At 42.1% G+C, this 24,900-nt stretch overlaps 1 protein-coding gene and 1 long non-coding RNA gene across 3 annotated transcripts in view; one reads left to right on the top strand and one right to left on the bottom strand.

Annotated features, from left to right (window-relative positions):
• ppil2 (peptidylprolyl isomerase (cyclophilin)-like 2) overlaps positions 1–24,900 on the bottom strand; it is a 488,471-nt gene that overhangs the window by 165,643 nt on the left and 297,928 nt on the right. For both annotated transcript variants that reach the window (XM_038793092.1, XM_038793083.1), the window contains exon 14: positions 22,577–22,610. In XM_038793092.1, coding sequence (XP_038649020.1) covers positions 22,577–22,610 — 34 coding nt within the window. The remainder of the gene's footprint in view (positions 1–22,576; positions 22,611–24,900) is intronic.
• The window catches only part of LOC119963807, a 37,029-nt gene continuing 16,701 nt past the window's right edge, over positions 4,573–24,900 (top strand). The window contains exon 1 of the long non-coding RNA XR_005460180.1: positions 4,573–4,779. This is a non-coding gene — a long non-coding RNA (uncharacterized LOC119963807). The remainder of the gene's footprint in view (positions 4,780–24,900) is intronic.

Genomic DNA, 24,900 nt, shown 5'->3' with positions numbered 1-24,900 from the left:
AGGAGAAACTTCTTCACTCAAAGGGTTGTGAATCTATGGAATTCCTTGCCCAGCGAAGTAGTTGAGGGTTCTTCATTAAATGTTTTTAAGATAAAGATAGTTAGATTTTTGAAGAATAAAGGGGTTAAGGGTTATGGTGTTCGGGCCGGAAAGTGGAGCGGAGTCTAAAAAAGATCAGCCATGATCTCATTGAATGGTGGAGCAGGCTCGAGGGGCCAGATGGCCTACTCCTGCTCCTAGGTCTTATGTTCGCCCTGCCAGCTGCGCTCCCAACACAGCTAAAATCTAAGACTGTCCCTCACTCCTCCCACACAATCTATTTTGTTAATAGGCGCATCACTCTCTTGTGCCAATCCCCCACAACATACCAATGCTCGTCACTCTCAACATTAGGGTACCTTTTTTCTTCCCACTCATATACTAGAGGATCGCTCCCACTCAGCCCTCCTATTGTGATTGCGTGTAAGGAAGCCACTTCTCTCTGCTCCACAGGTTAGGCATCTGTACCACCATAACCTGCTGAGTCTTTCCAACATTTTCATGTTTTTGTTTCTGGTTTCTCTTTTTATTTCAGGTTTCCAGCACCTGCAATATTCTGCTTTTTGATGCTCTCACTCATGAGGATTCTCAAAGTTACTCTTCCTTGTTGCTACAAGAATTCCTTGCCTCTTCATGTACCCTCAGCCACTGTGCTGTCAAAATAAAAGCAAATTTGTTCATCAAAGGTGGACTTTTGTGTACCCTTTACAGTACTGTTATCCATATTCTCTTTTTTATTTATAAACCGGGATGTCTGACTGCACCACCCCCCTCCCAAACACACAACTCACACCCACCATAGTTTACACCTTACCAATAGTTTATGGTGTTGGGAAGCCTTGCAGGGCTATTTGTGGAGGGGCAAGAAAGTTTCTCCAGCTAAGACCATAAGTATGTTTTGCAATTATTTTCATGTATTTTGCGTTAACTTTTATTTTAGTATAAATTTGCTTACAGAATCTTTACATAGTTGAAATCTAATTTGAAAGAAAATTTAAATTGGAGATAAACATTATGCATAATATTGCATAACAGAACAGTTTGCAGGGATTTTCAGAACTCGGAGCCCATAAAGGGAGAGCGGGACTGCAGAATAGGGGTCAGGAGAAAGTGACTAGATATTAGGGTTAAAGAAGAGGATTGGGGCATGGACCGGGGAAGAGAGGAAACAAGGAGCCAGTCAGGGAGAATAGAAATTGGATTACAGTTTGGGGAGATTAGAATTGGGGAGGACTGAACAAGGGAAAGAGGGTTGAGGGTAGGAGTGAGACTGGGTGTTGGGAGATTGAGACTCAAGCAGGGAAAGAGGGACATGGTGGGCTTGGTTGGGAGGATGCACTCAGTTAGGAAGAGAGAGGGAGACTGGAGATCGGGGATAAAAGGGAAACTGATTTTGAGGGATTGGGGCTGAAGCAGGGCGAGAAACAGACTATATGCAGTCAGGCAGATTGGGGCTCAGGTGGGCAGACAGGAGAAGGTTGGGAGTTCGGACTTGAATGAGTGAATGGGAAACTGAGTGATGCAATGGGCATGGGGACCAGCACTCCTGCAAAATTGGAGCAGCAGCAACATAGCGAGTTGGAGCAGGGCTGAGAGGAGACCAACCAGTAAAGGAGCAAGTGAAATAATGGAATTTACTTTGGATAAACTCAGAGAAATTGTCCCCACGGCTGGGTGAGTGGGAAACATGGGAAAACAGAGAGCGAGAATTTTCTTTGGGATAAACAAAGGAGGACGGGGATAGGAGGAGGGCTCTTTAATGGAGTCCTATTGATAATGATAATAATATTTATTGTGACAAGTAGGCTTACATTAACACTGCAATGAAGTTACTGCGAAAGGTCCCTCGTCGCCACAGTCCGACGCCTGCTCGGGTACACAGAGGGAGAATTGGGAGAATTCAGAATGTCCAAATTACGTCTTTCGGGACATGTGGGAGGAAACCCACACAAACACAGGGAGAATGTGCAGACTCCGCACTGACAGTGACCCAAGCCTGGAATCGAACCTGGGACCCTGAAGCTGTGAAGTGACAGTGCTAACCACTGTGCTACCATGCCACTCAGTATTAGAGCAGTGTTTTTTCAAACTCCCCCCCCCCCCCCGGAGACCCACATTTACCAACCGACTGATCTTCAGGGCCCATGTCGGCTGACCCTCGCGGGCCACCATTGTTTCTGACCTTTAATGTGACAGGTGAGCCTGCATGGTCCTCATGATATCTCTTGCTTTGTCATTGAATGTTACATTTCTGCTAAGGACTTCAACTGATTTAAGTTTTCCCTGCATCCTGTGAAAAAAATTAAGAGGTTTTTCCTTAAACTCGGAATTAGGACACCGAGTTAGATCAAGTAGGTTGGGATAAACTCAGTTGAATTGCAATGCCTGTAGTTGTGCTGTCATTTTTTATATACATGAACAATTCAAGAAAATAATCCAAGAAGAAAAACCACAGACTCAAACATGGTGCATTAAGGAAGAAAATCTATAGGCAGACTTGATAGTTGTGACATTCATGGGACCAAACAGAGGAAATATTATAAAAATGAATTTAACATGGCTTTCATACTTCTCAATGAAATACAGATGCCGAAATGAAAGTTGTATTTACAATACCAGTATGCGTTCTGAAATGCAGCTGGCAAAAAAACGGTTTTAAAATAAATGGTGCAATTTAAGTACTGCTGTTATTTGGGTGGACGAGGAGGCAGATGGACTGGTGAGTGGGTGGGCAGGGCGATGGGCATTTGGGTGAGTGATGGATTGGGAGCTGTTAATTGGGGCGGAAGGGGTAGTTAGATCGGCTTGATTCATCGGATTAGAGGGAGAGTTATTTCAGATCAGAGGATAGTTTGGTCAGGTCACGAGGTTTGGTAGTGAAAGAGAGTCAGGTTTGGTCGGTGGGTGATTGAGGTGGTTGATTTTGATGCTCAGGTTAGTTACACTGGCTAATCACTGAGTTATACCAGTGTCATAATTACAGGTATGTCCCACGTATCTTCCCAAGTTGTCAACACGGAAATCAGTATAAGAGACATTCATGCAATGTCTCAGGCAACACAAATCATCCCAAATGGAGTTTAAACTTCCTGAGCAATTCCAACACATGTGTTTGTGTCTGGACATCCATATCACCAAGCCCAAGTGTGGATTTCTCCATTTTGGATCTTGAAAAATTCGGCAAATGCCTTTAATATAAATTATTTACCAAAGGTCTACGAAAAAATGGACACTGTGCTGGGAAGAGAAAGAATAGAAAGGGTTATCAAAAGCTTATTCGATCAGCTTTGTTCTGAGTAGGAAAAGAGGCCATGAGAGGTTTGTGGAGGGTAAAAGTTTCAAAACACTAGGATTACACGAGGAGCAGAACAGTGGAGGGAGCAAAGGGTTCTACAGTTATGCAATCTGGGAAAGAATGTATTGAGGTAGAACCCATTGCAATGTCTCGGCTTCAACACACCGGCCGTAAAGGAAACTGAAGCTGACTGACCTGGAATGGATAAAACGAGCAATCCCAGTTGGCATACTTATACTGTCAAATAAGATGGGATTAGTTTATGGTGTGATTTGTTACAGTAGTTTTAGGAAATAGACATGTACAAGCGCTCTGAAATGACGAACAATTAAGTGTAAGAAAGATGGAGGGGAGGAAAAGATCTAGGAAGTTAACTGAATTCAAAGACAGAGCAAGGATATAGATACACTAGCTGCTGTTTAAGTTCAAAAAGGATAATTCTGTCATTGGAATTGGTAAATACTGGAGTTTCTAAAACAGTAATGTTATCAGAGAAAAAATGAATTTTGATTAGCACAAAATTGGATAATTATTTAGGTTAGAAACGAGGCAATGACAGCTAAACTTAGTGAGATGAGTGATGCTTTTGTTGTCGGTGACTCAAAGGAGACCAGATGAATAAGATACAGCAGAATGAACATAAGCCCATTGTTCTCCTTCAGACTGGAAGTTGCTGAACATGCAAAATGGAATTTGTAAGAAAAAGCAATGGAGAGGTGCTGCTGGGTTTAATAGATTTTTATAGGTTGTATATAATAATCATTCTCTAATATTCTTAAGAAACTGTAATGACAAGGCTGGACTGCAAAACATGATGATTAGCTTAGCTGAAAAATGTCAATTATCACTGTTGGAATGTGTGTACGCAAAACCACTCACATTGAGAAAGAGGGTGTTACACAGATGAAAGACAACCTCATGTTGAGTCATACAGTTCAAACAGTGGTTGAGGTCATACCATGTTGTATGCTTATGAAATATAGAACTAATTATATAATGTGTAGGAGCATATTGAAGACTGGTTATTAATGCTTGTTTCGTGAAATAATTTGATAAGATTATATTTTGTGAAGACATTTGTGTAAGAACAATGAAAAAGATAATGTGGAGATTTTGGTGCTTGCTAAAAGAAAGGCAAGTGAAATTGAAATTTCAGATTTGCAGAAGTTGACCTATTATCAGAAATGTGAATCTTAAACCCTATTGAAAAACAACAGGAAACATCTGTAATTGCTTGTGTGTTGGGGCAAAGGGAGTCCATCAGCTAGCAATGACCTTAGCTTGATCCATCATATTGGCCAGGACAAACTATGGCCTAACATAGCATGGTAAGGAGAGCTCGATGGGGATAAAAGAAAAGGAACTACAGGACATCGCTGGCACACGTCTAGAAGCCAGACAGGCTGCGGTGAACAAAACACAAAAGAATAGAAGGCTCTGCCCAAGTGAGTTCAGTAGCAGGAGATGTCAGTGCTGAATCTCGCTGTATATCTATTGCAATTGTTAAGTATTAACTTTGTATATCTGCGTGATACTTAATCAAGTCTCTGATTAACACAGCTAGGTGTCTTTCTTACTGCGATACCATACAGTGCTGAATCTTGAGTTTCAGAAAGGGCAGATGACAGTGGGATGATTGGATATGGAAATGGAAATAGAGATTTGAGAAAATGCCATCAAAGTCCCTGAAGTAAAGAGGAGGAAGTATATGTGGCTGGTATCGTTTTGTTTTCTCGGCAGTATTAATCATACTGCAATTTTTCAGGATGGGAAGAGCCTTAACAACGGGAAGTGGCATGTTTTCATAGAGGAAGGAGGTCATAAAAAAATAAAGTTGCATTGACGTTTCACCTCATTATGTTCTCAAAACATCCTACAAATCAATTAACTATTTTTGAGTATGGTCACTACCAACATTATTTTTGATTCTTTTTGTAGAGTTATGTTTTAGCTTGTGACCCTTTAAATTTGTTTGTGCGGCATTTTAAAGGACTTGACTTGTGCACGGTCTGCATGGGAACTTTGATTTGCTGCAAGGCTGCGCACTTAGAGGAACATTGCTCACTGCTGTTTTGCAAGCAAGTGTGGTAGCCAATTTGTCCATAGCAAGGTGTCATGAAGAGCAAACAGCTACTGGGAGAAGTCCTTGCTATTCTTTGAATGATGCCATTGGAATCAGCGGAATAACTAGGCAGCTGGGCCTCAGTTGAACAACTCATTGCAAAATGCATTCCAGACTGAGGTTGACTAAAATAAAACTCAATAATCACTCGAGAGAATAGAAAATCTTCTTCCTGGTATAGTTTGAAAGCCACAAAGAAAATGAACAATACTGCATTTTCAAACATCCCAGCAACTAGGATTTTATATTTCAATATGTACTCTCCAAGACTCTCAGAACATTCTCGTGACGCCTTCTATTTCTCTTCAGTGACAGTAAAGTAAAAGTTGTTAGCCTTTCCAAAAGATTTCATTGCACAAGAAAAGTTTCCTCCCATCAAGAAACCTTTAAATGATCACTTCTGTGACATGCTAATGTTAACCATGAAGCATCATTAACTTGGAGTAGTTTCAAATGTGTTGACACCAAGATCAAATTGAGTCAAAAACATGAGACTTGTATGGGACTGAATCATGTAAATCATCCTTATGTTGTAAAAATGTAATTGCAGCTTTACAGAAGAATGATTTACAGCATACAAGGAAGCTGGGTCAAGGGAAATTTAATTAACACATAAAAAGTACTGGGCCATGGTCTTCAGAAGCAGTAGCTCTTGTGTGAGGCTCAATGTTTCCCTGAACTATTCCATAATAATTAGACAGAAGTTATGAAGTTATAGAAAATTACACAAAAGATGAATTAAGGTGACTTCCAGTGGCGTCCATGAACTGGACGGTCGCACACAGGGTGGTCCCCACTTGTAAACCTGATTTTGGACCTTTTTCCCCCAGTAAAAGGGAATCGTTGTTGGAAAGAGCTGGATAGAATAGAACTTTTTCAGTAGCCCCGCCGGTGTGGAATGTCAGTGGCGGTAACGAAAAGCACAAAGGAAAAAAAAATGAGCAAAACCCCTGCTCCGGACTTGGAGGATCTGTGTGGCAGTATGAAGAAAAATATAGTGGGCCTTACCAGGCCGTCGATGGCCACCCTGTCCTCCATGGAAAAGCTGACAGCATTCATTACAGGTGAATTCCAGGGGCACAGACAGGTGCTGAAGGAAGACCTGGCCATGGTGATCAAATCAGCGGGAGCACCTTCACGGACTCTTGGTAAGGGCGGAGCAGTGGTGGGAGTCGCAAGGCGTGACAATCCGGGAGATAAAGAAGGTGGAGTTGGAACACGACAAACCAATTGCCTCATTAGAGGTAGAAATTGCGATTCTGGCGGCGGTCCAAAAGTTCTATACTCCAGGGCAGACCGACCAGGAGAATCGGCCCAATTCCAGAACTTACGGATCGTTGGATTACGGAAGGACGTCGAAGGTAAGAATCCCGCCATGTACTTGCTAAAATGATTGGGGAGCTAGGTGAGGGGACCTTCACTAAACATCCCCCCACACCTCAAGATGGGCCGGGCCCACCGGTCCCTGCACCAGAAGTCAAGGAACCGCTGCAGGCAGTAATCATCCGCCTTCATAAGCTCCAGGACAAGGAGCGTATACTAAAATGGGCGAAGACCACACAGTTCTGTAACTGGGAGGGACATTCCGTTCGAATATATCGGAACATTGGGACCAACCTAGCAAAACGGCGTACAGAATTTAACAAGGCCAAGACGGCGTTATTTAAGGGTAAAATCTTGCTCGGAATTTTATACCCGTTGAAACTTTGGGTTACTTTCAAAGATAGAATATTGCTTTAATGTGCTGGAGGAGGCAAACGGCTTTATATGAAAGAATGTGCTGGCTGTTAACTCAGCACGGGTGCACAAAGTTACGGGAGTTGCCGGACAGATTGAAGGGGGGCAGGGGAGAAGGGGATGGATATTCGAAGGGGGTGGATGGAGAGGGGGGGAGGGCGGGCGGGCAGAATGCGGGTCATGCACTTACTTGTGTTGAGGAGTTGAATGAGGTTAGTGACCAACGAGGATAAATGGTCCGGTCAAGAGGTTCTACGTGGTTGCCCACCTGAAAAGCCAGAACGCTGATGTTGTCTTTCTACAAGAAACATCTTTGAGGATCAAGGACCAGACGAGGTCAAGGAAGAGCTGGGTATAGCAAACATCAGGATGAGAGGGATGGCTATCCTGTTCAATAAAAGGGTGGTTTTCACAACGGCCCACACATAACAGACTGGGGGGAGGGAACATGTATGTAATGGTGAGTGGGGTTCTGGAGAATGTGCCAGTGGTGCTAGTGAACATGTACGCCCCAAAGTGGGATGATGTAGACCTCATCAAGAAAGTACTGTCAGCGATCCCCAACCTTGACTTTAATCAACTGATCATGATGTGTGTGTGGTGCTTGTGCGGTGCATGTGGTGCATGTGTGTGTGGTGCGTGGGCATGTGACTTCAACTGTGTGCTGGACCCAAGGTTAGGCGGGTCGAGCCCCAGGTCTTTTGTTAAGTCAGGAATGGCGAGAGAACTGACGGTATTCATGGAACAGTTGGGGGGTGTCATGTGAGACTACCTTTAAGAAATGGGTGTTTATAAATGGGTGTGTATAGAAATATCTGTAGTGAGAGTACCTTTAAGAAATTGGTGTTTATTACTGCAGTGATGTCCGAGAGTGGATGGAGCTGGGCTGTCTGTCAGCTTTTTACTTTCGCTTTAGGCTTTTTGCTGCAGGGTGGGTTTAGTTTCATTTTAGTTTTGGAGAAGCTGCAGTCACAGCAGGATGTGTGTGAATCTCTGCAAGCTTATGAGTGTCCATTTGCTGATTTCAACGTGGTAACTGTTCTCAGTAGTGAAGTTAAGCCTGATGTCTTTTTGTTAAAAGATGTTTTTAAGTCTTATGGATGTTAAAAGCAAAGTAAGAATTACGTAGTGTTGTGTTCTTTGGGGGTTGTATAATTGATGGTTGTTAAGATGTTCACTGTATGTTTTAAAAAGGTTAACTTGAGTTCATAGAATAAACATTGTTTTGCTTTAAAAAATATGTTTCCATTTCTGCTGTACCACACCTGTAGAGTGGGCCGTGTGCTCCCCATACCACAATCTATTAAAAGTTGTGGATCAGGTGAACTCCATGATACACTTTGGGGTCTCTAAACCCTGGCCCATAACCGGGGGCTGTGGATACCTGGAGGTTCAGTCATCCGAGAGAGAGGAAGTTCTTCTCTCATGTCCATCGGATGTACCCCTGAATACTCTTTGCAGTGGAGAAATCTGTGCTTCCGTGGGAGGCTGAATATTCAGTGATTGTAATTTCAGGTCATGCACCACATTATGTGGATGTGAGATTGAATTTGAGTCGGGCCCAGATCCTTGGAGGCTGAATACTATACTCCTTGCAGACAAGGGCTTCAGGTTGAGTACTCGCAGCCCCGACGACAGAAGTGTTAACAGAAAGGAAAAGATTACATATGGAGTTTAAGCTGGTATCAACCGTGAAGGTGACGAACCTACTCCGTCACTCACGAAAGATCTTTTACGAGTATGGTGACAAGGCCAGGCACCAGCTGGCTCACCAGCTGAGGAGGCAGGTGGCCACAAGGTAGATAGCCCAGGTTAGGGACCTGGTCTTCAAAGTCCTGGAAAGATTTGGGTTTCGGCCAGTATTCAGCGCGTGGGTGAAATTGATATATCATGCTCCCATGGCAAGTGTCCAGTCAAGCACGGTGAGCTCAGACTATGCCCGGCTGCACACGGGCACACTGCAGGGATGCCCGTTGCCCCATTGCTGTTCGCTCTGGTGATTGAACCTCTGGCCATCTAGTGCGATACTTAGGTCATCAAAGGGGTGAAGAGGCATTGAAGAGGAGGCAGGGAGCATAGAGTATCCCTCTATGTGGACAATCTACTGCTCTAAGTGTCTGAGCCCCTAGCCAGCATGGGAAAGATAATAGAGCTGATGAGAGTTTGAAGCTTCTCAGGTTACAAGCTGAACCTGCGCAAGAGTGAAATAATCCTGGTGAATCCCCAAGGTAGGAAGACAGAATTAGGGGCTCTGCCATTCAAGCTAGCACTGGGGCTGGTTTAGCACCGGGCTAAATCGCTGGCTTTGAAAGCAGGCTAAGGCAGGCCAGCAGCACGGTTCAATTCCCGTACCAGTCTCCCCGAACAGGCGCCGGAATTTGGCGACTAGGGGCTTTTTACAGTAACTTCATTTGAAGCATACTTGTGACAATAAGCGATTTTCATTTTCACAAACGGAGTTTAGATACCTAGGGATCCAGGTGTCACATGACTGGGCCCTGCTACACAAATTGAACTTGGCCAGCTTGGTGGAGGGTCTGAGGAAGGACGTGCAGAGATGGGATGCATTCCCTCTCATCCTGGCGGTAGACTGCAGACAATCAAATTGAACATCCTGCCAAGATTCCTATTTGCGTTAAAGATTGTTTCCAATCTTCCTCCCCAGTTCTTCTTCGCGAAGGTGGATAAATTAATTTAGGCCTTTGTGTGGACAGGGAGGACACCTAGGATTCATACAGCCATCCTGCAGAGGAGAGAGCGATTGAGCGGTCTAGCATTACCAAACCTAATGTTTTACTACTGGTGAACATTGAAAGGGTGTGGGGATGGCTTGGGGAACCGGGGTCGGAGTGTGTGCAGATGAAGGAGCCCTCATGTGTTGGATCGTCCTTGCGGGAGCTGATCACGGCTCCTATTCCATTCTCACCAGGCAGGTTCACGACGAGCATAGTGCTGGTGGCATACCTTAGAATATGGAACCAATCAGACTACAGTTCAAACTGGGGGGGCACGTCCGTATTGGCACCAAAAAGCGGTAATCACAAATTCATTCCATCTGGGATGGGTGCAACATATAAAATGTGGAAGATGAAGGGGGTCAAGAGGTTCAGGGATGTGGATGGTAGATTTGCGAGGCGAAAGGAGTTGATGGAGAAATTTCAACTCCCAAGAGGGAGTGCATTCAGACACCTGCAAATACGGGACTTTCTTCGCAATGGGCTCTCTGCATTCTCCTGGCTGCCGAAACCTACACCACTGGATGGGATGTTTTGCAGGATTAATTGGGAGCAGGAAGAATATCAAAAAATATGGGCGGCTGTTGGAGAAGTAAGGGCCACATTGGACGAAACAAAGAGGAACTGGGAGGAGGAATTGGAACTCGAGTTGGAGGGAGGGCTCTGGAGTGAGATTTTGTACAGAGTAAATTCCAACTCTTCTTGCACCAGGCTGAGCCTGATACAACTTAAGGTGGTACATAGGGCGTGCCCTGAGTGGGTTCTTCACTGGGGTGGAGGATAGGTGATAACAGTGCCTCAGGGGCCGGTGAACCACATTCATATTTTCTGGTCCTGTCCAAAATTGACCGAGGTTTGCGCGGCACGGTGGTGCAGTGGTTAACACTGCTACCTCACGGCACCTAGAACCCAGGTTCAATCCCGGCCCCGGGTTACTGTCTGTGTAGAGTTTGCACATTCTGCCCGTGTTTGTGTGGGTCTCACCATCACAAACCAAAGATGTGCAGGATAGGTTGATTGGCCACGCTAAATTGCACCTTAATTGGTAAAAAAAAAGAATTGGGCATTTTAAATTTTAAAAAGAAATTATCGAGTTATAGACGTTGTTTTTTGAGATCGTGCCTGAGATCATGGGGTTAGGATGGCGCCATGTCTGTTGGTGGCAGTATTTGCGGTTTCGGAGTTGCCGGTGCTTCTTGAGGACAAGGAGGCCAATGTCTGGGCCTTCACCTCCCTGATAGCCCGGCGTTGAATTTTGCTTGGATGGAGGTCGGCAGCATCACCGAGGGCTTCGGACTAGCTGGCAGACTTGGCGGAATTCCAAAGGCTGGAAAAAAATTAAATATGCCATCAGAGGGTCAGAGGAAGGGTTCTGCTCCAGGTGGGAGCAGTTCATCGCCATCTTTAAGGACCTGTTTGTGGCCAGCAGCGAGAGAGGGATGGGATGAGATGGAAGGGGGGGGGGGGGGGGGGGGGGGGTGCTACTGTTAGTTTTGTTAAAATGGAAAATGACAAACTGTTGCACTACACTCTGTTGGTTTATGAGTTGTACTTATTCTCTGTTTTGCTATGATTGAACTAAAACATTTTTTAAAAAGATCAATTAAGGTCATGTTGTTTTATGAGTGACAAATACACACACTACTCAAAGATGTCTGAAACACCAGCAATAACATAGCTACCTAAGAAGCATTGATTCCACTTGCATGCTACACCAGATACAGCAGTCTAGTGTTTCTGTTGCTAGACTAATAACTCAGAGAATGTGAATTAAAATTCTGCTCTCACAGTTTGAGAACTTGAACTGAGTTTTGTTTTTAATATAGAAATAAAATGCAGGCATCAGTTAAAGAAACCACAACACTGTCAGATTGTTACAAAAGCCCCACTGGTTCAGTGGTGCTTTTTAGGGGGGGGGGGGGGGGGGGGGGGGGGATTCATTTTGCTTACCCTGGTCTGGCTTACATAACTGACCTTTGAAGTAGTCTAGCAACCTATTCAGTTCCATCAAATTTAATCACCACTTTCTCAAAGTAACTAGGGATAGGTAATAAATGCCAACAATTCAGTAATGCCACATCCTGAGAATTAATAATAAAAAAAGAAAATCAAGCTCTGTTTATTCCTGCTATTGAGGTCATCAGATGTGCCTCTCTGATTGCATCAGCAGAATTTTACTATCAGAAGCAAATGGGGAATGGAATTACTTGTGGAATGCTCTAGCAAGGAACTGGCATGGGCACAATGAAATGTATTAGTAATGTAAATTTCTGTGTTCCTACATGAGCTAGCCCTGCCATATCAAATTGGCACTGATTGTGAGGAACTGTCACCACAGTCTGTGTCAGCAGACAGCCAGGTGCAGAGCTGTGCCATCTCATCCAAACGCAGCCTGCAACGGTTATAGTCAATTATGGCCTGACAATCTGCCGACCAATGGGAATGGTGCCCTGAAGTGGCACGAGGGACCAACTGCTCACAAATATCTCAACTTCAGTCGGCTTTTAAAAAAATAGGTAAGCCTCCTGCCTACACCTTGGGTTCCTTTCCCTATATTTTTCCTTTTGCTCTTTTCCATCAGATTTATTAAAAATTCCTAATGAATTGAAATGCCCAAGTGTTTCCACATACATTCCACAACAGTGTTAAGCTGTTCTTTCTTTGACTCTAATTTTCAATTGCATCTACCTGCAATTAATGAGCATGAGAGCATTCTCTCCATCGTGCTAAATATGCAGCTAAAGTTATGCAAATGAATTATGCTTGGAAAATTGGATGATACAGCACAGTTTTATTTGAGTTGGTCTAAAACCTGTCACTGGCCAGCAACGGAATATATAGAAGAAATTAAACTAGCAGCCTTGATGATGAGGGAAGAAAATTGGCTTGCTCACAGATTTCAAGACTTGTAAAGATTATTTTTTGGCAATAGCTCACTGGGGAATTTTGGCATGGCAAACATTCAATTTGTGTTTAAGACGCCAGGTTACATTCCTAAGTAGGAATGGAAAGTTCTAGTCATAAATTACTTTTAGAATCTGATGTTAGTGTATCAGATATTAAGATATGCTTGGGTATGGTTTCCAATTTGCTCAAAAGTGAAAAGAATCAAGTCTTTTGAGCTCTATAAAACATCTTAACTCATCAAGTAACATCAAACAGTAACATTGTAAGCAGTAGAGACTATTGACCCAGAGTTTCATCACAGGGTTCAGAAAGTGTAACCAATTATGAATCAGGTGTCCCAAAACGTGTCAGCTTCCTTTCTAAAACTATTTAAAGTTCCAGGTTCAACCACCTGCACTGATGGTGTAGTTCAAACGGCCATTATCCACTTACTAAAGACATTTTCACCTGGGTCTGCAGAAGAAACTAAAAAGCCTGGTGTTAAATTATATCTCAAAAGCTTTATCTTTTGTCTAGTCATTGTGACATTATGAGAAATGTACAGAACTGTAAGGGTTAATGTTGTGCCTGAATCAACCACGAGAGGGAGCTAGATGCAGAACTCTATAAAGCATTGATGCTAAGCCTCGGGAAGAAAGTTGAGGAGAAGGCTAGAAGACAGACTGTAGGAAAGACAGTGTGAGTGAGAGCAGATCATAGTTATTGTATTAGTGTTGAGATTAGTGATAGATGTGTAGATTGTATGATTATTTTCAATTGTTTATTATATAGAAGTAAGAGTCAAATTCAATTACGTAGTGTAAATAAATCATTAGCTTTGTTTAAAAGAAAAGCTAGTTGTGGTCTTTGTGAACATTATGTCAACTATCCTAGGATCTAAACCACAAAGAACACCAGTCATTATTTATGCCATAAAGATCAACTTCATGAAGTTCCAACTTGTGGTGTCCCCTCTGGCCTTTCCCCTGGGCTCCAGGAGAAATCACTCGCCCAGGTACAAAATCACAGCACATCACTGAAACTTCTGAAAGTATTTTCTGAGCACAAGTTATTTTAGTGGCAACTAAGGCACTCTGGCTGAAAAGGAGACGGTGTCTCTAGCATTTAACGCTACTGGCCCAAGGTTTCAATGTAAATGGCTACTTGCTCACTGAATTTCTCAAAATCACTTAGCAAAAGGAAAACATTGAGATTTTCACGTTGAGAGATAGTAGTGTGTAGATCAACAAACATATCATGCAGCTTGTGTGGAATAGGTAATGGGTGATGTCTGCAAGAGATCCATGACAACGGAAACGATCCCCTTCAACACGAGCCTTACATACAACTGTTACCTTTTGCTGGTTGTCCATTTCTGGTTAAGATTACCACGCATTTCCTGGTTAAATATTAGGATTGGGTACTGTAAAAATTAGTATCAAATTGTTTTAAGAAACAACTTAGACAGGATTTTATTTTTAAGATTGTTCCAGAAGGATTCAAACATTTATTTTGGAGTTTCTTCTTTAATCTAACTTCTCAACCCCCCCAAGCAAGTTCATTACTCGACTGATTGCTTGCAGAAGTTAAGTGTTTGTTTTCATCAATATTTTAATGGTTTTCCATGTATACTTGTCCCTTTCCTTCACTGCTTCATTACTTTACCTCCTTTGCAATGTAGTGAATAGAACAGGTACAATGACTGTCGAGTTATGCTAAGAGAAAATGTTGGTCATTTTTTGGCAATTACAAAGTGAACATTAATGTCTGGGGTATCACCCAGCCGTTATGTTATGTTATGTCCCGAAGGTAAACATGGAAGAGTGGCCTACGGTTTACAGTGAGCAGAGTCTGTTTGATCACGTGGTGGTGAGGCTTTATTCAACAGAATTTCAAACTATAAGAACAGCAGTTGACAATTCAGCCCTTCAAACCTGTTCCACTATTCAATTGATCATGACAGATCTGTACCTCAACACCGTTTGTCCATCTTCATTCCAGATCCCTTAATACCGTACCTAACAAAAAATGATGGCTCTCAATCTCCATTGACCCACCATCTGAAGCCTTTTGAGGAAAGGGTTCCAGATTTTCACTCCTTTTGTTAAACTTCTGATAGCAAGGTGAAACAGGAAACCAGAAGTCAATCTTTACTCAGTTTTAGATTTATTCGCAGAGTGAAGCATTACAAATCCATAGCTCCTAATTTTACGAACTGTGGGCAAAATACTCCGCCTCGCCGCAAACACTAACTGCGATTGGGCAAAGAATCAGGTGTCCAGCCAGAATCAAGGTCCGCGCCCGCCGCCAATTTGGGCGCCGTGCTCCAGTTCCTCACTGGTGGTGCTTACGAGGTTTGAGCCCTACGTCAACGGCAGCGGTATGCGAAACCGGCATTTGCATACATTTAAATGTGATTAGCAGGTCGGACACAATATGCTCTGCCCTTCCATGATGCTCCGCTGTTCTCAGGCGGAAGTCTCGTGAGCATGAATTACAATAAGTATTTACAAATGTGGACTGGGTGCTATGGCTGGGGAATGGGAAGCTAAAAATGCACTGGAAGCTTTGAAAACTCTTGGGCTTGCTGGTGGGGGGGGGGGGGGGGGGGGGGGGCTGCCCGGGCTGGGGGCAGTAGCAGGCAGTGACTTGGTGCCAAGTCCATGGACTCAGGGTGTCACCCTCGGGATTGGCGTGGCCTGGCTCAGACTGCCGCTGCTGCAGTCTGTCGTTTAAACACTCTCCTTTTGGATTAGGTCTTTTTTGCTCTTCCTGAAGGAGGAGGGGGTGTCTTCACCTGGGGCAGCCAAAACTGCCCAGGCACAATCCTCCAAAGATATTTTAAGGGTTAAATTAAACCTTTACCAGGCAGTTTCCAGTGGCCCTGGTTACAAAAAGAGGATCGGGGTCTCTAAATGAGGTCTTCTGCATGCCTTAATGAGCTCAGCAAATTGGGTCTTCTGTAGAGCACGAGCACAAACCTTCTCTCCTCATGATCTCCCAGCCCTTTTTCCTGCCTCCTAACCATCTACAACAGTCCTCAACAACAAAGTGCAAAAAAGCTCCAAACGTTTGATTTTAAAGTTCTTGTTGCTTCAGTCTACCACCCTCCTTCAGGGCAGATGTTCTTTCTCTGCCTCCCTCAAAGCAAATGTTACGTTTGCTGGTCAATGTCCTAATTTTTGTCACCCCCTTCATAGTATGGGGGAGCTCAGCAGCCTGGCAGGCCTCCCTTGCTTGTAAGTAGGTTGGCTCTCACTCTCCCAGGTCGCAGGCAGAAGCTGCAATTCCTGTCTTGACCCAGCTTTCCAGTACTGAACAATCAGCTATTTGGAATCAGCTGTGCTCCAGCTAACCCAGACAGAGGGTCAGCTGCTTCAACAGGTGATGCTTGTGGAACTCAACTATCCTCTCTTCTACAGTCAAACTGTTTTTTTCTAAACTTCCAGTCAGTTGTTTTTGAGATGCAGAGTATGCACTAAACCTGCACCTCCTTACTCATTGGACGTGCACAAATCATTATCTAATGAATGCCCCGCGTCTCTTTTCACTTTTTAAAAATAAAGCTTAAATAATATTCACAAACAATATTTCAAAACAAATCAAAAAAATTATCTTCCATATTTTCTATAAAGCATTACATTGCAAGACACTCTCTTCTAGGACCTTGAATAATCTTTTGGCACTTTTCATGAAACAATCAGATAATTGCTGACTTGTAGCAACCTATTTGACCTGGGAGAGTTACTTGTTTTTTCTTGCATTTGTTTCATGATAGCAAAGTCAATCCTTTATCTTTTCTCACATATTCTTTTTGTAGGGTGTATGTAACTCCCCGGGGAATGATTATCTGCTTAACATTCAACAGGTAAACTATTTGCAGTACATCTCTTTTCTAGAATTTTGCCTAAAATATTTCTCAAGTAGACTCCCATATCCACTGCTTCCAGAAGAGCAACTGTTTCCATGACTAAAGTGCTTTCAACAATCCCTTTTATGTTCTTAGCTTCCCAGGCTACTGAGCAATATTTTCCATTTTAATCCACCAAAAATACTATGAAACAAACTGCACTCAAATATGCATCAGCAATACTGGCATGAAATGCAGCACTAAAAATAACTGATTTCATGTTCTTTGGTTCACCCAAGGCTAGGAATGTAAGTATGCATTTCTCCATATTTGATTTTTTTCATTTTTATTTGCATTAAAATATCCCTGACTTTAGGGTGCTTCATCTTAAGTACTTAGTTCCAATCCATCAAAACCAGCACCTGGTCTTGTCAATCAATTCAACTGACTAATCAACCTTCACAACTGCCGTGTTTCTTCTTTAGATGTGACATTATTTTTCTGTGGTGACCTAGCATGATTAACCGGGATAGGGGTGACACTCTCAAAATAGGACTGCTGATGTAAAATTACTCCAGACATAGACTGCGAATGCTTAAACAAATATATTTAAAATAAAGAGGCCTGACTTCCAATCTTAAATTCCACTTTAATCTTATTAATACCACATTTCTCAAAATCCACAGTACCATTCCATAAGAAATCATCAACATGCATAATGATGATGCCTGAAAGTCTCCCTTTCTGATACCATTAAAACTTTGCAGGATCAACTTTTAGTTGAACACAACCTACTTTCAGCAAAACAAATGTCATTGAGAAATAGCACACCCCCAAGGCATCATTTAGCCCAGAAACACATTTCTTTAGTTTTCATAATTTTCTTTCTGCATCACTCGTTTCTTTAGGTGGTTTCAAAAACATTTCTCTAAAATTTTTAATCTTGTAGAAACGCAGGATTTATGACATTTTTTATGCTCCTTTAACTACATGGCCAAAAAACCTAAGTAAAACTGCTCAGATTCTGGGAGTTTATAATTAATCCCAATTAACCTTGAGGATTGAACCTTAATAGCTTGATTACTATGTTCCATAACACTGGTCAGCACTGTCTTACCTTCACACCCTATCACTTTACTATGACTTTTCTATTTCTTAAGGCCCTCCTTTATATAATAAAAAAATCTACCTTTACAGTCTTATACAATTCCATAAAGCTCTCCCAAGTTTTTTTTCAAGATCCCAGCCTTTTTTCTGCAAGTAAAGCACCAAATGTACAAAACACAAGTTCTTACAACCAAACAACATTTTATCATCATGCTTTCTTGTTTCAGATTCTCCCGAAAGAGGAAAGAGAATTTTATTTACTCAATCAAATTATTTTGGTATTTTAAGCATCCAAATAAGATCACTCCACAATTTTCTACATTAAAGGGAAAACACACTAAATCAAGCAAGCTGGCCTCAGAATTTAATCTTAACCTTATGCTGGTGAATTTATGCTACACCCACTCCAATGCCAATATATCCTTCCTGAGGTGCAGTCCCCAGAACTGAATGAGTCTGACCAAAACTCTGTACAACTGAAGCATACCTTCCTAACCTTTGTGTTCCAACCCTCTCAAGACATTCTATACAATTCGGCTGAAAGAGGAAGAATGGAGCATAATTACAGGGCTCCATCACGGCACAGCAAGAATCAACAAAGTAAACAGAATACTGAGTCATAAGAGTGAAAACAGTACTGTTCAAGTTCGAGGAAATCATGCTCTAATCAGCTCATTCCTTAAGTGCTATTCTCAGTTCTGGTCAGCTAAATAGAAATGGAATGTTCAAGCCCTAAGGATAATTCAGAAATAAGAGACATATTGATTCCTCATGGGAAGTGCTGAGCTATTATGTAGATATTACAACATAGACACATGCCCTTTGATGCAGCTGGTCGGCAGGTGTTGTGTTCCACACAAGCTTACTAAAACTCTACTTCACCTAGCCTTATCAACATCACCTTCTATTTATTTACCCCTAATCTATTTATTTAGTTCCTCCAATGGTATTTGTGATTTTTGCCTCAACTATTCCGGGTCATTGTAAATTTCACATTCTAACAACTAACTTGGCAAAATAAGTTTCTCTCAAATTCTTTACTATATTTATTAGTGACCACGTTACAATTATTACCTCCAATTTTGGAGGTCGCCCAAAAGTAAAAACATTTTTTCTATTTATAACATATCAATAATGTGTTTCCCCTCTGAATAATGAATGGACAAGCCCGTCTTTTGAGCCTAGAAAGGAAGCTACAGGTATACAATACATTAGATAACTGAGTAAAGGTAAATGCAAAACACCAGTTCAAACCAAGTGACAGAAGGGAACAGGTTCCAACCGGCAAAAGACAGAATTAGGACTGTCAGGAAATTATTCAATGGAATGGAGAGGTGATACAAATCTGACATCATGTAAGACAGTTAGATGTGTGATGGAGGTCAAGAGATTTTATGGATATATTCTAGGCAGCTAATAATGGCCAATCAATCTTCCTTTCCATAAGGAGGTTCGTTGATGTCTGAACTAATTTTTCTCCAAAGTGCTAGTGAGTGCTTTTGAAGTGAAGTAGTCCTTAATCGTTATTGCAAATGTTCCAGGGTGGGTTTATTTTAATTTTTCGGTGTGCTATTTAAATTGGTCTCAAATATAGTTATTGTTATATTAATCCTGAAGAAAGTGCTTTCTATTCTTTATTTTGTGACAGTTTTAGTCCTGGAAGCTAACTTCAATGCATGCATTGTAACTTATTTAAGAGTAACCCATTTAAGAATGAACAGAGTTGTTTCAAAGATGTCTAATAATAAAGGTTTACTTGATGTACAAAAGTTGATGGTTCACAGCCCTCAGGATCATCTGTCCTGAAGGTATTCATATTGCTGAGGCACAGAGAATCTTGGGAAACATGTGGTTTGCGAATTCACAGACCAGAAGACCTTCGTTCAGGCAATGGCAGGCATGCAGGGGAGAAAGAATGCAGCATACAGAACTGAAAATGAATCCTTATTATAAAAGAGCAACATTTCCAAATAGATAGAACTTGAAGAGAATATGTCAAAGGACATCCTCCCTTACTCGTCTGCTGAAAAGAACAAACTTGAGGGTGATATGCATTTAAACCCCACTTTAAGCAGGCATTTTGAGATTCAACTCTTCAAGGTGAAGCCAACTGAAATCAAACCCAGTTATGCTTTACTTAGTGCTATTAGGATGAAATTCACAGTAGCATGAATTGCACCAGAAGATCAGAAATCAGGAGATTTCTTTAATAAAGCCTATCCTTTGATTTAAAGCTGATGAGTTGTGCTATCCTGTTAAAGCATTAAATTGATTTTGAACGCTGCCCATGTTAAATATTGGCAGATTTTTAGTGCACTGCAAACAGCTTCTCATTATTTCCAACAAAACATTTTGTCTCCTTGCTGGGACACGCTATCCTTAGTAAAGCAAATAATAGAAGGTAAAGGCTCCCATCGGTTTAAACAATTGTGTATTTTACCCATTTTCTAAACTGCAAAATTTTGAGTTAAATGTTTTAAAAGCTTTACAAACAACCCATGTAAGGACATGTTTAGAGCTTGTTCAGAACTAATATAAGTACACCATGTTGACCAGTGTAAACTTCACTAATATCACAGATTTTCAAAAATATTTCACCCCTGCTTTCCTGAGGCAGGTTCACCGAAAGGGACTGGAGTTGTTAGGATTCATATAAATGTTCATAATATGTATCTGTAATTGTTGTCAGTGATGGTATAATCAGCTTCAGTACACTAGGAAATGGATAATGTATTAGCAGATACATTTTCTGGCAGGGATGGGTTTTCACCATTATGCTTCTTTGGGCTTTCTAATTTGCTTCGACCAGAGTGTACAATTAATTTTAATAAAAATTCTAGTTCCAAATAGTACAGTACAAAAAACATAAACCTGCCTTACAATTAGTTTAATTCCCAAGACACCCCATTACCATTTGGGACAGTGCAAAACTGATGACATTCTACACCACAGGGAAGCCTGAAAAATGCAACAATGCTGGTGATAGAACTTTGAACACCATGCTCTCCTGCCTGGAGGTCTGTATGCTGCAAATAGCCCCCGTGGAGAATACGAAGGGCAAGGTAACGGTGGCAGAGTATCTGAATTTATGAATGCAAGTTTGAAGGGCATTAGTGTCAATGCAGGACTTGGGGAGTACTCATGAGGTGTGCTGCTGTGCTGGTGCAAATCTTTATCCTATTAATTAAGTAAAATGGTATAGCTTGTAGAATTATCAGTGTGACTGAAAACACATTATGCAACACCAGTTGGAGAATTATTTGACAAAAGTGAAATAAACGGATAAAAACATAACAGATAAAAGGCAAGATTCAATATTTCACCCCTTTTGTAAAACAGCATCTTCAGAAGTAATTACGATAAGCCATTGAAAGTAGTTCAGGGTTGGTAAATAATAATAATCATTATTATTGTCACAAGTAGGCTTACATTAACACCACAATGAAGTTACTATGAAAATCCCCTAGTCGCCACACTCCGGTGTCTGTTCGGGTACACAGAGGGAGAATTCAGAATGTCCAATTCACCTAACAGCACACCTTTTGGAACTTGTGGGAGAAAACCGGTGCACCCGGAGGAAACCCACGCAGACACAGGGAGAATGTACAGACCCTGCACAGACAGTGACCCAAGCAGGAATCAAATCTGGGACCGTGGCGCTGTGAAGCAACAGTGCTACTGTATATAGATTATTTAGATATATAGATTGTAAAAGTTCCTTACGCTATTGTCCAATCAAGTCCAATTATAGCTAGCCAGATAACATCTAGCCCTTCTTTGAATTTAACAATTGCATTCTATTTCAAAGGTTTCTTGCCACAACTAATATTCTACAAGATAAACCAATCTGATATCAAATTATTATTATTTTTTTATAAATTTAGAATACCCAATTCTTATTTTCCAATTAAGGGGCAATTTAACCTGTCCAATCCACCTACCCTGCACACGGGGAGAATGTGCAAACTCCACACGGACAGTGACCCAGAGCCGGGATTGAACCTGGGACCTTGGCGCTGTGAGGCTGCAGAGCTAACCCGCTGCGCCACTGTGCTGCCCTCTGATATCAAATTATGACCTTCCCCAATTAGAGCTGCAAGTAATGACCTGCTCACAAGTGTATGCCTTCCACTTGCATCAATGCTGAGTTTTGCATGTCTGGGGAGGGATGCCAATTTTGCCAATGTAAACATTAGCAGGCTTGCAAGGTATAGGTGTCACAACAAACTTGTAATGTTAATTTCACACAAAGCCCTGATAATGGTGTTATCCTGTGCTAATTGTGCATGGGATGACCAATGTGGTCTTAATACTTTTCTATTCTTTCAGAAAAGAGAAGAGCTCGTTGTTTCCAAAATCATCTGCTGATGACTGAAACCACTAGAGAGAATGCCTGCTGTCTGATGTAGCTCTACACCAAGAAGGTCTTGCAGGCAAAGTCCCAGCACAATTCTGAGGAGATCTCAAACTTCAAAGCTTGCTCTGGCTATTGTTCCCTGTTTGTGCACTTGGAATCAATACCCTGCACATGGGTGTTTGGACATCCCATCAAGAAACATTGTGTTTTGCTCGCTCTCCCTTCTTGATCAGATGGAAAAAATACAATTTCACCAAGAAAGTGCCATGCATTAAAAGCTACCCGAGGGGAGGGTGGCGCTGAGATCACATTGCTTTTACTGCGTCATTGTCTCTTACTTTGTTTATAAAATGGTTAAGTGTTTATTGGAACCTTTACAAAACAACACGACTGCATTATACAAATGAATGTGTTGCAAGCATAAAATCAAACTTGGACCAAATCTTACCAGTGCCTGTACCAGTAGGGTCACCTCCTTGAATCTGGAAAAAGAAAGAAGCCTGCTTAACAACAGCAACAACTTGCATTTATAAAGTGCTCTGCGCATACAGAAAATAACTTTCATTGAATTTACACAGGTGAAGGAAATCCAGAGACTACTGAGCAGTGGAAACATGGAAATTAATCAACTTAGGAGGGGCAAGGTGTAAGTAAAAAGAAGTGTATAGAGCGGGTGTTTTAAAGTAGGGTGACAAGTCTGAGTATTAGGAATGGAGTTCCCAAAGACAGAAGCAGATTGATGTACAAAGATGGCCGTAGCAACGGAACAGGAATAAGAAGCAACTTAGTTCGAAGGTAACAGAAGGCTAGAAGAGGCACATCAGTTCACAAGATCTCACTCAGCTGGGATATGAGAATCCAGTGGTTTGGCGAGAATAGGGTGCCAAGAACATGGGATGTTTCTGTAGCTTTACCAATGAGTCATTTGTACAGGAGATTTGTGCAACAGTACACAGGGATTTTGCAGCTGCATTTTCTGTTTTCTGACTCCAAAAAAGTAGCCAATCATTTTCATCAGATAATCATTTGCATGGAATTATAGAACTGTACAGCACAAAAGATAGTCATTCAGTCTGGCATTCCTGTGCTGGCTCTCTGAAAAAGGTAACACAATCATTTGACCTTTCCTGATATTCTTTTAATTTTTAACCCCCAATTCTATCCATATTCTTTTCAAAAGCTGCGCCTGAACTACTGAGACATTTCACATAAAGTGTGGAGTCAGTCACAACATAATCTCTGGGAGTCATTTACTTGCTGCGCTTAACCCAGTAGGGCAGAGAGCTGTCAGACAATCAGAGACTGGAATTTCTCCATTTCTGGCAGCAGCACCGGGAAGGGTTGTCGCTGTGATGGGGTTGCCAACAAGGATGGGTGATGGGATCACTGACGGGATGGTTAGCGGAAACAAGTCTACCTTTTGCCAGTGGTTAGACTGTGGCACCTCCACTGGGGAACTGTATAATTACTGAGTAACCGCTTTACTTGGTTTCCTGTAAATATGTGGACAGAGGAATTTACACTGGAAAAGATTGTCGTGTGTATGCAGATGTAAATTACTAGGTCATCAGTGGCACGGCACCGAGAGTGAAGATCAAAATTCTCTTCAGGCAAAGCAAGGTTAGCGGCCAGGGGATATTAAAGATGCAAGTCATCATTTTATACGGTGTCCTTAATTTTACACATTTCCACTGCATATTCCAATTTCCAGTTTTATAACTGCTATGTAAATGTCTCCAGTCAATAGTGGCTCTTATTGCTAATTTGCTGCCCATCCCTTGGAGTGGCTTTTCACACCATTTCAGAGGGCAATTAAGAGTCAATCACATTTCTGTGGGGAGCCCAGACCAGGTAAGAATGGCAAATTTACTGCCATCAAAGACATTAGTGAACCGGATGGGTTTTTACGACAATTGACAATGGTTTTAAGGTAATAGAGCATACAGTGCAGGAGGCCATTCGGCCCATCGAGTTCTCCACTGATCCACTTAAACCCTCATTTCCACCCTATTCCCATAACCCAATAACCCCTCCTTATCTTTGTGGTCATTAAGGGCAATTTATCATGGCCAATCCACCTAACTTGCACGTCTTTGGACTGTGGGAGGAAACCGGAGCACCTGGAGGAAACCCACGCAGACATGGGGGGAACGTGCAGACTCCACACAGACCGTGACCCAGCGGGGAATCAAAACTGGGACCCTGGCACTGTGAAGCCACAGTGCTATCCACTTGCGCTACCATGCTGCCCGTCACAATTATTGAGATTAGCTCATCAATTCCAAACTATCAGCTGCCATGGTGAGATTTGAACCCTTATTTCCAGATTACTAGTCCAGTGACCTTTTAAAAAAAAATTGCCAATTAAGTGGCAATTTAGCGTGGCCAATCCACCTATCCTGCACATCTTTTTGGGTTGTGGGGGCGAAACCCACGCAAACACAGGAACAATGTGCAAACTCCACACGGATAGTGACCCAGAGGCAGGATCGAACCTGGGACCTCGGCGCCTTGAGGCAACTGTGCTAACCACTTGTGCCACCATGCTGCATTGCCCATTAATATTATCGCTACACCTTCTCCCTGATACACCAGTGAATAACTTCTGTACCCCTTCTATAACCTTGAAATCCTTCCCAAAACGTGGTTTCCAAAGCTGGAACACAATACTTTGATCCAACTGATCATTTTTATAGTTTTAGCATTAAGTCTTTGCATTTCTACTGAGTGCCCCAACATATAAAACCTTGGATGACATATGCTTGTTCTTTT

This window comes from Scyliorhinus canicula, chromosome 1 (assembly GCF_902713615.1).
Source record: "Scyliorhinus canicula chromosome 1, sScyCan1.1, whole genome shotgun sequence".
Lineage (NCBI taxonomy): Eukaryota > Metazoa > Chordata > Chondrichthyes > Carcharhiniformes > Scyliorhinidae > Scyliorhinus > Scyliorhinus canicula.
Note: the sequence above shows the minus strand (reverse complement) of the source record. Positions and strands in the feature narration are given on the sequence as shown.